A 13403-nucleotide genomic window follows, 5' to 3' on the forward strand; every position below is an offset into this window, starting at 1 on the left:
TTATGTTGAATACATTTAATGTGAAAAATTGTATTGCAGAAAAAAAAATTGGGGCTTTCCTGGCATGTACTTGCCCTATAAGACACTGTTACAGTACTCTGTTAATTGCATTATAATAATACATATTTGTTTAGATGTTAATCCTGTCTGATGACCCATGCTCTGCTCTCCCCTGACGGCTATCCTGTTTAGCAAACCTCAGCAAACTTTGCCATTGAGGTTACTTTGGTTGCTCTTTGATTTGGAGTTTCAAATGAAAAGGTCCAACATCCTCTGCATACCTCAGCCTTCCCTCCCTTTGTGTTGTTTACTCCATGTGATTTCTGATTTGCAAGCGTGTCTGTGTCTTATTCGCTCTCATTGGGCAAATCTGTAATGACACCCTATTTCCCGTATAGTACTCTTTAAAATGTTTTTATATATATATATATATTTTTTTTTATTGCCACTTAGGGGCTTTGGCCAAAGGTAGTGCACTACTATACAGGGAATAGGATCTCATTTGGAACAAAGCTTTTGGCCTCTGTCACCAAAGCCTCCTCACTCTCCCACCCTCTACCTATTACTAACTGTCCTGTCTCTGCCTGCAGGGCGGCACTCTCTGACCAGGCCCAAGTCCTTTGTGTCCGCCAGGCTGCTCTCCCTAGAAGAGGCCCAGGCCAGGACACAGGCTCCTCTGCTCCTCCAGGGGGCGCCAGTCCAGTTCCAGGGCCAGTTCCACACCGTGCTGGACCACCCTGTCGACAGGTGAGTGGGAGGCCAGGCTTATTCCAGACCATGCAAGTTTCTGTAGTTTTGCTATCACATGCAGTTGATTTAGCAGTCTCACCCACCTAAATCTCTCTCTCTCTCCTTCTCTGTCTTGCTCTCTCTGATCCCCCTACAGGAGGAAGAGAGGGATGAAGGTACGGAAGGCAGCTGGAGGGAGCTGGAAGACATTCTTTGCGATCGGGAAGCCTCCGGGGGCGGGGAGACGTAAACCAATGAGGATCAGCTCCCTGTTCCAGCCCGCCACCTCACACGCAGGTAGATATCATGTCTGATTTGGACCACCACCTGGATGCAGGTGGAAAGAAAAATAAATGCCAACTCCACAGTTTGTCACCCTTTTTGATCCCCTTCTCTCTTTGTATGACAGATCTCCCTTTCTCTCTCTCTGGCTGTCTCTTTCTCCCTATTTTCTCTCCTTGGTTTCTCCTGCAGGTTGTCGTGTGGACAGTGTGACCCTGCGTTCAGCTAAGAGTGAGGAATCCTTATCGTCCCAGCACAGTGGAACAGGTACATCACAGTAGGCCATAACTCACTGACGCTAATACTGATACTCATCTCAGCAGGTTAAGTCCTCTGACTGATCGATAGCAGAACCTCTCTCTTCTCGTCCGTTAAGTATAGAGTATGAGATGTCTCTGTCAGGGGAGGCTATGGAAGAGAAGTAAATGCGTCTTTTATGCTTTCTCCCTCTTCCTACCTCTCCTCCTCGCTCTCTCAGGACAGTCTATCCGTCTGCGGCGGCCCCGCTCCAGCAGTGATGGTCTGTCTTTGGCTGCCTCCATGGACCCCCAGCACCTGCCCCAGCGCCCCCCGTCCCGCCTGCCTTCCAGCCGCTCGTATGACAGCCTGCTGCCTGAGGACCGCCGGCCCAGGGATGATGGTGACGAAGAGGAGGATGACGACGAGGAAGGCATCTACATGCTGCCTGACTTCTCCAACCAGGACCCGGCTGCTTCCTGGATGGCCGAGGACGTCATTGACTTCAGCCCCACCTTCCTGGAGGACGGACCAATCGGCTTGGGCAGCAGCGCAGTCACCGCGGGCGGCAGGGAGTCCCCGCCAACTGCCACGCCCCCTCCCTACCGCTGCCTCAGCCACCAAGGACACTCTCACTCCAGCAGCCAGCGCTCAATCACAGAGGACCCCGACTCGGTGCTCAACCAATCGGATGCGGCCGTCAGGAGGAGTCTGATTATCGCCGCCACAGCCCCGCCCCTTCAGGTGTTCTGTCAACACAGACCGGCCAATACCAGCCCATCTGCCGGCCAATCAGGGGAAGGCTCCAACCAGAGTACCTCAAACAGCCAGGGCCAGCCCACTACACCTGTGACCTCTGCCCCCTCTGCTCAGCCCCCAACAGAGAGAAGATCTTTCACCCGGAAGATGGTGAACGCCTTCTCACAAAAAGCCCCTAAGTCCCCTACACTGGACATCTCTGACCCTGTATCCATCAGCGTCCCTGCTAAGGTAATTCCTCCCTCTCTGTCACTGCTGTCCCTATATTTCTGTATCTCAGGATTGGAGTTTACTTTCCTATATACTCTGTATGATACATTTGCCTCCCCAAACTTGACTTTCTCCCTCGTAGGTGTTGGACATGATTGGCGGCCGAGCTGGTGAATTACAGCCTGGCATCCCAAGCAGTGGACCCTCCCAGTCACAGCCTCCTCAGATGATCTCCATGCTGCTGAGGTCATGTGACTTCCAGCTGACGGAGAGCTGCCAGCAGGAGATCCGCAGCAAACTGGGCCCCGAGGCCAAGATCAGAGGACAGGGTGAGTAAACAGGAATGGACTCGGCCAACACGTTTAATTGATTGAATGTATTAGTTGATTGATTTATAATCATCAAAAATTAGTTTGTTTTCAATGATTTGAGGTTTTACTGCAGACCATAGTCATGTAATTTAACCCTCCTCTCCCCTCTACAGGTATAACGGAACCCACCGGTGCCCCCCTGCTCTCCCAGCCTCCCCCTCCCCCTCCTAAAAACCCAGCACGCCTCATGGCTCTGGCCCTGGCTGAGAGTGCCAACAAGGCCCTGAGACAGGGCGCCTCGCCCCCCTACCGCCCCCCTCAGTCTCGGTCCCAGGACGCAGCCGACACCCACTACCAGAGGTCCCTGTCTGCCGACGCAGGAGAGCTGCTGTCCTCTGACCCCAATCCGCTCTACTCCACAGTGCGCCCCCTGTCTGTGTGGATGACCGAGGGAGATGGACACGCGACAGAGACTGCAGCAGATACAGGACACGGCCAGGGAGAGAGGACTCCAGGACAGGTGTGTGGGAGTGTGCACATGTCTGTAAGTGGCACTGTTTGGGTGTACCTTTGTGTAAACTGTGTCCGTTTTGTACTGGTAAATTCTATGTGGTGGATATGTTGTTTTGACTGTGCTGGAGATGTTCTAATTTTGGGCTCCATATGAAGAGCGACAACAGTGCTGTCAGGTCATTTTCAGCAGAGCCTTCATTTCCTAACCATAACAAGCAAGATGTTTACAGTTGCCTGGGCAAAATTAGATTCCTTTTTTTAACTGTCGTTGTTATGAGAAGACTGACAAAGCCCATGTTGTAGTTTCCCAGCTGGTTAATCAGGCTTAGAGAACAGTACAGTAAAGTATGTCCGGCCGCACGTAGCTACAGCATGCATGACTAACCAGTACTGTAACTTAATGTATGGCGGTAAAAAAAGCTATATATATATTTCTTTTTTGCAGGATACGGAGACCCTGTCCTCTGAGACGTCTGACTCTGTGGCGTCCAACTCGGAGCTGTCTGGTGGGAGCGCCTCTGGAGACGACCAGACCCCCAGCCCCATCTACAAGAACCAGAAGCAGCTGCCCCAGTCACAGCCCCCCAAACCAGGCCAGTCTGGGGAGAGACCTAGCCCCACTGAGTCCCAGTCTCAGAGGAAGCCCCCAGCCTACTCACGCCAGTTATCTGCCCCTCACCTCCAACAGAAATCAACCTCCACCCAGTCCAAGCCGTCCTCAGCCCACCCCCAGCTCCTGCACTCCAAGTCAGAGTCCCCTCTGACTCAGGTCCGTGCCTTCCAGCCCACCCGCCCCAAAGTACCCCCTAAGCCCCTAGATCTGAAGCGTCCCCACAGAGCACCACTGGCCCAGAATGAGATGCGTCGCTCCCTGGACTCAGGGCGCATCAGGCGGATCTTTGGTCAGCAGGGGAACCCTCCTCTGGCCAGGGCCTTCTCAGAGCGTCTGAGTGGAGCTCCAGACCACCTCGCCCACTACCACGCAGCCAGGGCAGCCAGCCAACCATCCCCGGGTCAGCAGCCCCCTCAGCAGACCCAGATCCGGCCCGTGCCCCTCTCCTCCACCTCAGAGGACCAGGGAAAGATGGAGAACTTCTACTACGAGATCGCCGGGCCTGAGAACCCGCAGGGCCCCCCCAGCTATGCCCGCCACAGCTACCAGAACATGAGGCTGGACCTGGAGGGTAACTTCCGCCCGGCCCCCCACCCAGAGGCCAACAAAAGGCCCATCTCCCGGGGGCATCACCAACACCAACCCCAGCCTCTCCACCACAACCAGGGTGGACCCAGAGGGGAGAGGGGGCCCCAGCTCTGGTCCAAAGAAGCCACGCGGGCTTGGGCAGCTGCCCACTCCCAGTCCCACTCATTCTTCCACGGACACTCCCACTCCCAGGACGGCTCCACCCACCACCATCACCCCTCTCACCCCCGGCCCCAGCGCCAGACCTCCTCCTCTGTCCGGCTGGCCCGTAGTGAGATGCACCCCCTCCCCTCCTCCTCCATGGTTCCCCTGGCGCTCTACCAGCACCAACACAACCTCCACCGCTCCAACAGGTCAGCCTCCACAGACCTCACCTCCTCCCAGCTACACCCCTATTTTGAAAACGGGAAGGTGTGCTATCGTAAGCCAGAGGAGGCTCCTCTGAGTCTGAGCCAGCCTCCCCAGGGCATCTCTCTCCAGGGTCAGCCATCTGAGCCCATCTACGTCAACTTCCCTTTCCCCAGCCCATCAACTGGGGCCCAAAACACGAAGAACTGGACCAGCACAGACCTGGATGGAGACTCTACACAGGATTCTGAACCTCTTGCCACGCCAAACGACCCCCCTCCCCCAGAGGACCAGAGACAGTCCTCCCCTCGCCTGGCCCCTGACCAGGGAGGCTCCACCAGCGTTAGCCTTACCCCCTCCACTCCAGACAGCCCAGCCGCCCACAACGACTCGGCTGCAACGACCCCAGGGAGCATCCAGGAGAGCATCTTCCTCCCAGCTCCCATAGCGTCTACATCGACAGGGATCCACTACCGCAGCCGCTCAGACCCCCAGAGCTCCATCTGCAGTATGGAGCACATCCCGGGCCTGTCGGGGAAGGAGATCGCCTCCCTGCTGATAGAGAAGCTGGCTGAGGAGGAGAGGGCTGAGGGTCCCTCCACAGTCACCTCCTCCTCTGCCTCCACCAGCTCCTCCCCTGCCATGGAGCACCCTGCCAACCCCTACCCCAGCCAGCAGCACAACCAGCCCCCGCCTGCCTATAATGTCTACACCCCGGGCCCCTCACTGATCAGGGCTCCTCAAAGGGCCGGGGCAGGGGGCTTCCAACGCCAAGACCCACTCCGGAGGTCCTCGCCGGGGGGCCAGTACAGGCAGGCCTTTGACGTCATGCCCTCAGGCGATCAGGTGCTCAAATACTACCGGACCCAAGACTTTACCCCTGGGCCCCTGGGAGAGCACCAGAGCTCTGGCACTAACCCCTACCCCCCTCGGCTGCACTATCAAGAGCCCCCCTACCCCATCCAGAGCCCCCAGGACCCCTGCTCCTCCGGCTACCCCAGCCAGCCCCTCTTGGAGCCCTCAGACTCCCCATCTGCAGCTTTCTCCAACCTGACGCTGGGAGCCCCCAGGCCCTTCCCCGGCCAGCCAGGAGGCCCCCAGTACAGCCAATACCCATTCCATCCTGGCCCGATGCTGGGCCAATACCCCAACCCTCCCCCCCGCAGAGATGTGGTCCACGAGCCGGTGCTGCGGCCGCAGGGTCTGAGGAACCAGAGAGGGCTGGCACGGCAGGGCAGCTTACCTGGACCATCACCCAACTGGACCATCCATACTGAGGGTCAGACACGCAGCTACTGCTGAGGAGGAGCGCAAAGTAGACTTTTACACACTGTACCCTATCAGACTGAATGTGAAAGAGAGAGAAAGAGTTAGGAAGAGACCATGTAAAACTCTCATGGTCCACAGAGAAAGGGAACAGGACGATAGAAAGCCTTCCTGGAAGCGTGAGACAACCGGTCATGTTTAGAAATGAGGGCAAGGCATTCTGGGGTAGCTAGACATAAAGTCCAGTTTCCTGTTTGAACATTCCCTGGGGCCTATCACCATTTCACACCTGCAACCACTGGACCCATGAGGAAGAAGAGATCAACGAGAAGAACCGAAAAGTGGCTTAGATTTGAAAACATTCCAGAGCAGACTGTTGTTGTGAGTGTTGAGAAAGAAAGGCAAATGGCTGCCAGGGTCTTTTCTGGATCAAAATGTGCTTAGGTGGTGGGCGTGGCCAATGGTGGCCGAGCAAAGATTTAGAGGCCCTTCTGTTGGCCGCAGTGACAGAATGTAGCAGTTTTAAAGCACATTTTCTCCAATTCAAAAAAACTATTGTGGCCCCATGCCATGACAAAAACATCTGGGGGCCCCATGCCATGACAAAAACTCCTGAATGCATCATTTTATGCATTGTAGATTCTCCCTGTGTCTAGCTTTTATTTTAGTGATGGTTAGTTCTCAAAGATGATCTTATTAAAAAATATATAGGTCCATTATCTTTCTACATTATTCACATCTCTTTTTAGTAATTTAAGTTTACACTGAAAATCCAGACAATTATTTATTATATAAAAATTAAATATATATGCACACAGTACCAGTCAAAGGTTTTGACACAGCTACTCAAGCAAGGCTTTTTCTTATTTTCTACATTGTGGAATAATAGTGAAGACATCAAAAATATGAAATAACACATGGAATCATGTAGGGACCAAAAAAGTGTTAAACAGATTTTAGATTCTTCAAAGTAGCCACCCTTTTGCCTTGATGACAGCTTTGCACACTCTTGGCATTCTCTCAACCAGCTTCACCTGGAATGCCTTTTCAACTGTCTTGAAGGAGTTCCAACATGCTGAGCACTGGTTGGCTGCTTTTCCTTCACTCTGCGGTCCAAATCATCCCAAACCATCTCAATTGGGTTGAGGTCGGGTGATTGTGCGGTCCAAATCATCCCAAACCATCTCAATTGGGTTGAGGTCGGGTGATTGTGGATGCCAGGTCATTGGATGCAGCACTCCATCACTCTCCTTCTTGGTCAATTAGCCCTTATACAGCCTGTAGGTGTTTTGGGTCATTGTCCTGTTGAAAAACAAAGGATAGTCTTAGCGCAAACCAGATGGGATGGCGTATCGCTGCAGAATGCTGTGGTAGCAATGCTGGTTAAGTGTGCCTTGAATTCTAAATAAATCACTGACAGTGTCACCAGCAACGCACCCCCACACCATCACACGCCCTCCATGCTTCACTGTGGGAACCACACATGTGGAGATCATCTATTCACTTTATTCTGCATCTCACAAAGACATGGCGGTTGGAACCAAAAATCTCAAATTTGGACTCATCAGACCAAAGGACAGATTTCCACCGGTCTTATGTCCATGTCTTGTGTTTCTTGGCCGAAGCAAGTCTCTTATTCTTATCGGTGTCCTTTAGTAGTGGTTTCTTTTCAGCAAATCGACCATGAAGGCCTGATTCACGCAGTCTCCTCTGAACAGTTGATGTTGAGATTTGTCTGTTACTTGAACTCTGTGTAGCATTTATTTGGGCTGCAATCTGAGATGCAGTTAACTCTAATGAACTTATCCTCTGCAGCAGAGGTAACTCTGGGTCTTCCGTTCCTGTGGCGGTCCTCACGAGAGCCAGTTTCATCATAGCGCTTGATGCTTTTTGTGACTGCACTTGAAGGAACTTTAAAAGTTCTTGAAATGTTCCGTATTGACTGAACTTCATGTATTAAAGTAATGATCGACTACTGTTGTTTGTCTTTGCTGATTTGAGCTGTTTTTGCCATAATATGGACTTAGCCCTATTTGGTAAAAGACCATCTTCTGTATCCCACCCCTATCTTGTCACAACACAACTGATTGTCTTAAAAGCATTAAGAAGGAAATAAATTCCATTTTAACAAGGCACACCTGTTAATTGAAATACATTCCAGGTGACTACCTCATGAAGCTGGTTGATAGAATGCCAAGGCAAAGGGTGGCTACTTTGAAGAATCTCAAATATAAAATGTTTTGATTTGACACCTTTTTGGTTACTACATGATTCCATATGTGTTATTTCATAGTTTTGATATATTCACTATTATTCTACAACGTAGAAAACAGTAAAAATAAAGAAAAACCCTTGAATGAGTAGATGTGTCCAAACTGTTGACTGGTACTGTATATATCATAATATATAGTCCTTTTATTTTTTACATAAGCAGCCCACCCAAGACTTTTCTATGTAGAAAAAACCCTGGCTGCTGTACTTTTGAACAGATGATTTGGTGTTCTGCACAGTGGTTTGATTGGGTTTGCCTTGTTGTTTTTACAAGGTTGTGGTACTGAGAGAGGACTACACAGGGAAATATCTGCAGTCTTTCTCCTTCTTAAAAAGAAGAACCTCAAATGCTGCTGATTTGGTTTAGTGGTTTTCAGAAGCTTGATTTGACATGTTATATTTATTTTATATTCTGTTTCGAGGAATGCATGTAATATAAATCATTTGTTTGAAATAAGTCTGTCGTTCCACCAATTCGGTGCCTTTTGATCTGTATATTGTTTGTTGATCACCTACTTTTAGACATTCTATCATAAAGAGTACATGTTCAACTTAATTTAAAAAACACATTTTCCCATCTCGAGTTTGAATGTAAAAAAATGAACTATAGTAAGTGCCAAGTAAAATCGTCAAGCTTGTTACTTTATCTTAAATCAGCCATAAATCCCCTTGTGATAGAGCTTATTGTGTGCAGCAGGGAGGGGAAATTCAATGCATGCTTCACAAAACAATAGAATTCTTCTAAAATGTCAAGCCTGGGCATCTATGGTTAACGGGGTTGACGTGTTGTGCTCGGCCCGCTCAGTTTTCCACTGCAAAACACCAGAAATGTTTTCAGAAGAACCAGCTCACCTGCTCGTACTCAATTATTTGGACTAATAGATATTCAATGTGTTTTTATTAAAAATGAATATTATTAAAGTTTCACCATATTAAAACAACAAGAGTTCTCATAACCGGGTTGAGCTTAAAATTAGGGAAAGGTTTATTTTTTTCTTTAAACTGAATGACTAATCGCATTTTAAATGAATAATAATCTTCAGAAATGACTGTCAAAGCAACAAAATAACTAGGACTTTACAATGATGGAGAAATGTTCATCTTCTTGGAAGTCACAGAGAGACATCAAATGCAGAATTTTGGCAATTTAGTAAGTCTTTATTCATATAAAAAAAAATATTTATTGAAATCTCCATGTGGTCTATATTAAAGGGCACTTCATCAAATATAACGCTGTTAAATTTTGTGCTTAAAATGTCAAAGGGATGCAAAGGCACTTATTTCGTGGAACGACCCAAGTAGAATTTGATTGTTTTAATTTTTATCCCTGGACAGAATGTGAGTGTGTGTGAATGTATGTACACATTTCTACTCTGACGAGGGTCTCTCATGGTGAGCTAAAAAGCACATAATTCATCAAATGAAAAACTGAAAGAAAACATTGCCTTCTGTTTTAGGGAAACTGTTTTTACAGACAGTACTTTGTCATTTTAGCATTAGTGGTACTACACTAGTTTGCGCTGTCATTCTGAATGCTGTGTGTCTCTGTCTGACTGACTGCAGAATGTTTGTACTGTGCGTCTTATCTAATGTACTTATCCTTGAAGGATGTTTTTGTACATGTTAAAAAGTCTAACAGATGCTTTTATCCAAAGCAATGTACTGTGCTGATAATACAATACCACACACTGGTCCTCTGTTGTTTTTCTGTATCCAGATGTCCTTACCTCCATTTTGGGAGTTGTACTCACTGCCTGCCCCTATGCAACATATACCTGACACGTACAACACATTACTAAAGATGTGGTTATTCAGTAGAGGCAGAAACCACATACTGTATGTGTTAATATCATTCCATTAACACACCACCATGTCTTAATTCATGTCTCCCCCATTCTGACGTTATGGCTGCAATACTGGTATTGGACAACAGGGGGAGACACTTCATCTTGGTAGATCATTACCTGTACTGTAATGGGTTTTGCACAGACTTCCACTATATTAAACTGTGTGCGCTTGCACATGTTTATCACTTCAATAATGTCGCTATGACTGTGTCAGTTACAAAACTGGTTCAATCCTTTCCCAGTCGTTGATATGTCTCACTAATGTCTTTGTGGATACTTTTCCATCGCAGATAGACAAATGTCCCAGTGGAGTTGTATTGTAGGAGAGCGAAACAAAGGACAAGGTTGTGTTAGGCTAGTTTAGCTTAGCAGTGCTGTCCATTGAACATTGGGAACTATACATCTTTCAGGGGTGTTTCCTCAACTGTGTTGTAATGCTGTGATACCACTGTAATGAAGTGAACGGGAAGGAAGAGGGGTAAGAATGTGAAATATGGTGTCCGTATTCCTCACGGTGCCACTTCTAAGATGTACTTCTTGGGTTTTGTTCAATGTGCCTTTTTGATGAACAATCATTTGGTTCCATAAAGCATGTTAAGGCGGTAACTTTCTCTCTTTAGGTCCAGGCTGGTAACATTGAATGGTATCTTGCCATGTGCACTATAGCTCTTTACTATGACGGTACAAGGCAGCATACAGGACCTGGTACTCTTTGTCCCTAAACTCCTTAGATTAGATGAAAGAAAATTGCACATTTTTCATAGAACTCCCTAATGACTCTGGACTTGGGCTTTTTGAAGGATAATTGTTTGTGTAAACGCATGTGTTCTGTTACTGTATGTGTGTGAGTGTATGGTCCTGTTGTGTGAGCAAGCATGCATCCCTCCCTCCCTCTTCTCTATGCAGTGACCAAGTACATTGAAGTCCCATACAAGTTGGAAAGACTTAAAATGGCTATACTACCTATGTGTGTATTTGGGTGTAACCTGAATTTTCAGTCCAATACGATCCCTTTCAGCCTTATAGCACTTGGCAAAAGGCAGTTCATCATATTTTGTAATATTTTCCAAGGTGTGAATTAAAAACCTGATGGTTACATCACAGATGAAACAATTTGTAATAGTTTTTTTTTCTTAAACTACAGATTTTGTCATGGAATAGAATACTAAAATTAGAATTTAAATGTATAAACATACAATGGACATTTTGAAGATTAAGACAGTTGTAGTTTCATCAGCAATTTTAAATTAAATGTATTCTTCATCCATATATTTACTTTACGATTATGCAGCCTTGGGATTTCACCTTCTATCCATTGTTTGATTGAAACTAAACTGGTTCTGCATTCTGGCTGTAACCCAGAGAGTAGAATAGCAGAAAACCAAGGTAACATTAACCTTCAGCTGCATAGATGACCTTCAAACAGTTATTCTTTATACCAGGAGACACCATTGTGTTGTCTTTGGTCCCTTGTCCTGATATTTCTTCAAATGAAATGTGAACAATGTACAGGGTGTGTTTGTGGAGTTGTTTGTCTCTTGCCTATACCTGTGACGTCACCTGAAGTTGGTTGTACATCCTGACCAAAAGGCAATCCTACTTTTGGATGAGGATTCATAAAATTAGCCCGAAACTAAAAGGTTTGGATGTGACGTATTCTATAGGTGTGCCATGTCCATACACGGAACACAGAGCAGGGAGTTCTCCACGTTTTTGCTTTTGGCACACCCAGACCGCAAATACTGGTAAAACCAGAAAACAATACCTGCTATTGCACAATTAAAATATTTTGTCATCCTTTTTTGTCATCTACTGTAAAAAATATATAATTACAATTTCCAAAGGAAAGGTTAGACCATTTAGGATAATTTGAGTACAACAGTTATGCAAAGTATTCAGACACCTTGGATTTCTATTGTGTTATAAAGTGTGATTAAAATGGATTTAATTGTCTTTTTTGTAAAAAATCTACACAAAATACTCTTACAGTGGAAGAAAAAGGTATATTTTTTAAGATCAATACAAAATTCATAACTAAAATGTAGTTGTGGCCTAAGTATTCAGAATCTTTGTTCAGGAAATCCTAATGATTTCAGGAGTGCAATTTGGCTTAACAAATCACAAGTTATATGGACTCACTCTGTGTGAAATAATAGGGATTGACATGATTTTTGAATGATTAACCCTTCCTCTGACTTCAAAGTATTCACACCCCTTTTTCCACATTTTGATGTGAATTTAAAATGGTTGAAATTGAGATTTTGTGTCACTGGCCTAAACACTACCCCATAATGTCAAAGTAGAATTATGTTTTTAGAAATGTTTACAAATGAATAAAAAATGAAAAACAGAAATGTCTCGAGTCAATAAGTATTCACCCCCTTTGTTATGGCAAACCTAAATAAGTTCAGGAGTAAATTTGCAAAAAAAAAATTGCTAAACAAGTCACAAAAGTTGCATGGACTCACTCTGTGTGCAATAATAGAGTTTATTTTAACATGATTTTTGAATGACTACCTCATCTCTGTACCCCACATATACAATTATCTGTAAGGTCCCTCAGTTAAGCAGTACATTTCAAACACAGATTCAACCACAAAGACCAGGGAGGTTTTCCAATGTCTCGTAAAGGAGGCCACTGATTTGGTAGACGGATAAAAAAAATGTTTTTATTAATTACACTTTGCCGTGACTGGGTGTATTGATACATTATCCAAAGATACAGGCGTCCTTCCTAACTCAGTTGCCGGAGAGGAAGGAAACTGCTCAGGGATTTCACCATGAGACCGATGGTGACTTTAAAACAGTGGAGACTTTTTAAATGGAGACTTTAAAACAGTGTTTAATGGCTGTGACTGGAGAAAACTGAGGATAGATCAACATTGTAGTTATTACTCAACAATACTAACCTAAATTAAAGAGTGAAAAGGAAGCCTATACGGAACAAAACTATTCCAAAACATGCATCCTGTTTGCAATAAGGCACTAAAGTAAAACTGTAAAACATTTGGCAAAGAAATTAACTTTGTCCTGAATACGAAGAGTTATGTTTTGGGCAAATCCAAACCTCACGGAGTACCACTCTTCATCTATGGTATGGTGGTGGGCTCATCATGTTATGGGTATTCTTGTTACTGGCAAGGGATTTGTATTTATTTTTAGAAACAGAAAATGACTAAGCACAGGCAAAATCATAGAGGAAACCCTGATTCAGTCTGCTTTAAAACAGACACTGGGAGACAAATTCACCTTTCAGTAGGACAATAACCTAAAACACAAAGCCATATATAGATTGGAGTTGCTTACCAAGACGACATTGAATGTTCCTGAGTGGCCTAGTTACCGTTTTAACTTAAATCGGCTTGAAAGTCTAGGGCAAGACTTAAAAAGGAATGTTTAGCAATGATAAACAACAAACTTGACAGAGCT

The 13403-nt window shown here is 46.1% G+C and overlaps 1 protein-coding gene across 1 annotated transcript in view; it reads left to right on the plus strand.

Moving 5' to 3' along the window:
- Nucleotides 1-12328, plus strand: part of LOC139423438 (rho GTPase-activating protein 33-like) — a 43189-nt gene extending 30861 nt beyond the window's left edge. Inside the window, exons 17-24 of the mRNA XM_071175099.1 lie at nucleotides 591-747; nucleotides 887-1026; nucleotides 1204-1278; nucleotides 1490-2238; nucleotides 2360-2546; nucleotides 2702-3048; nucleotides 3487-7003; nucleotides 7056-12328. Of these exons, the coding sequence (XP_071031200.1) occupies nucleotides 591-747; nucleotides 887-1026; nucleotides 1204-1278; nucleotides 1490-2238; nucleotides 2360-2546; nucleotides 2702-3048; nucleotides 3487-5892 (4061 nt within the window). The 3' untranslated portion in view covers nucleotides 5893-7003; nucleotides 7056-12328. The remainder of the gene's footprint in view (nucleotides 1-590; nucleotides 748-886; nucleotides 1027-1203; nucleotides 1279-1489; nucleotides 2239-2359; nucleotides 2547-2701; nucleotides 3049-3486; nucleotides 7004-7055) is intronic.
- The last annotated feature ends 1075 nt before the right edge of the window (nucleotides 12329-13403 follow it).

This window comes from Oncorhynchus clarkii, chromosome 2, assembly GCF_045791955.1.
Source record: "Oncorhynchus clarkii lewisi isolate Uvic-CL-2024 chromosome 2, UVic_Ocla_1.0, whole genome shotgun sequence".
Taxonomy (NCBI): domain Eukaryota; kingdom Metazoa; phylum Chordata; class Actinopteri; order Salmoniformes; family Salmonidae; genus Oncorhynchus; species Oncorhynchus clarkii.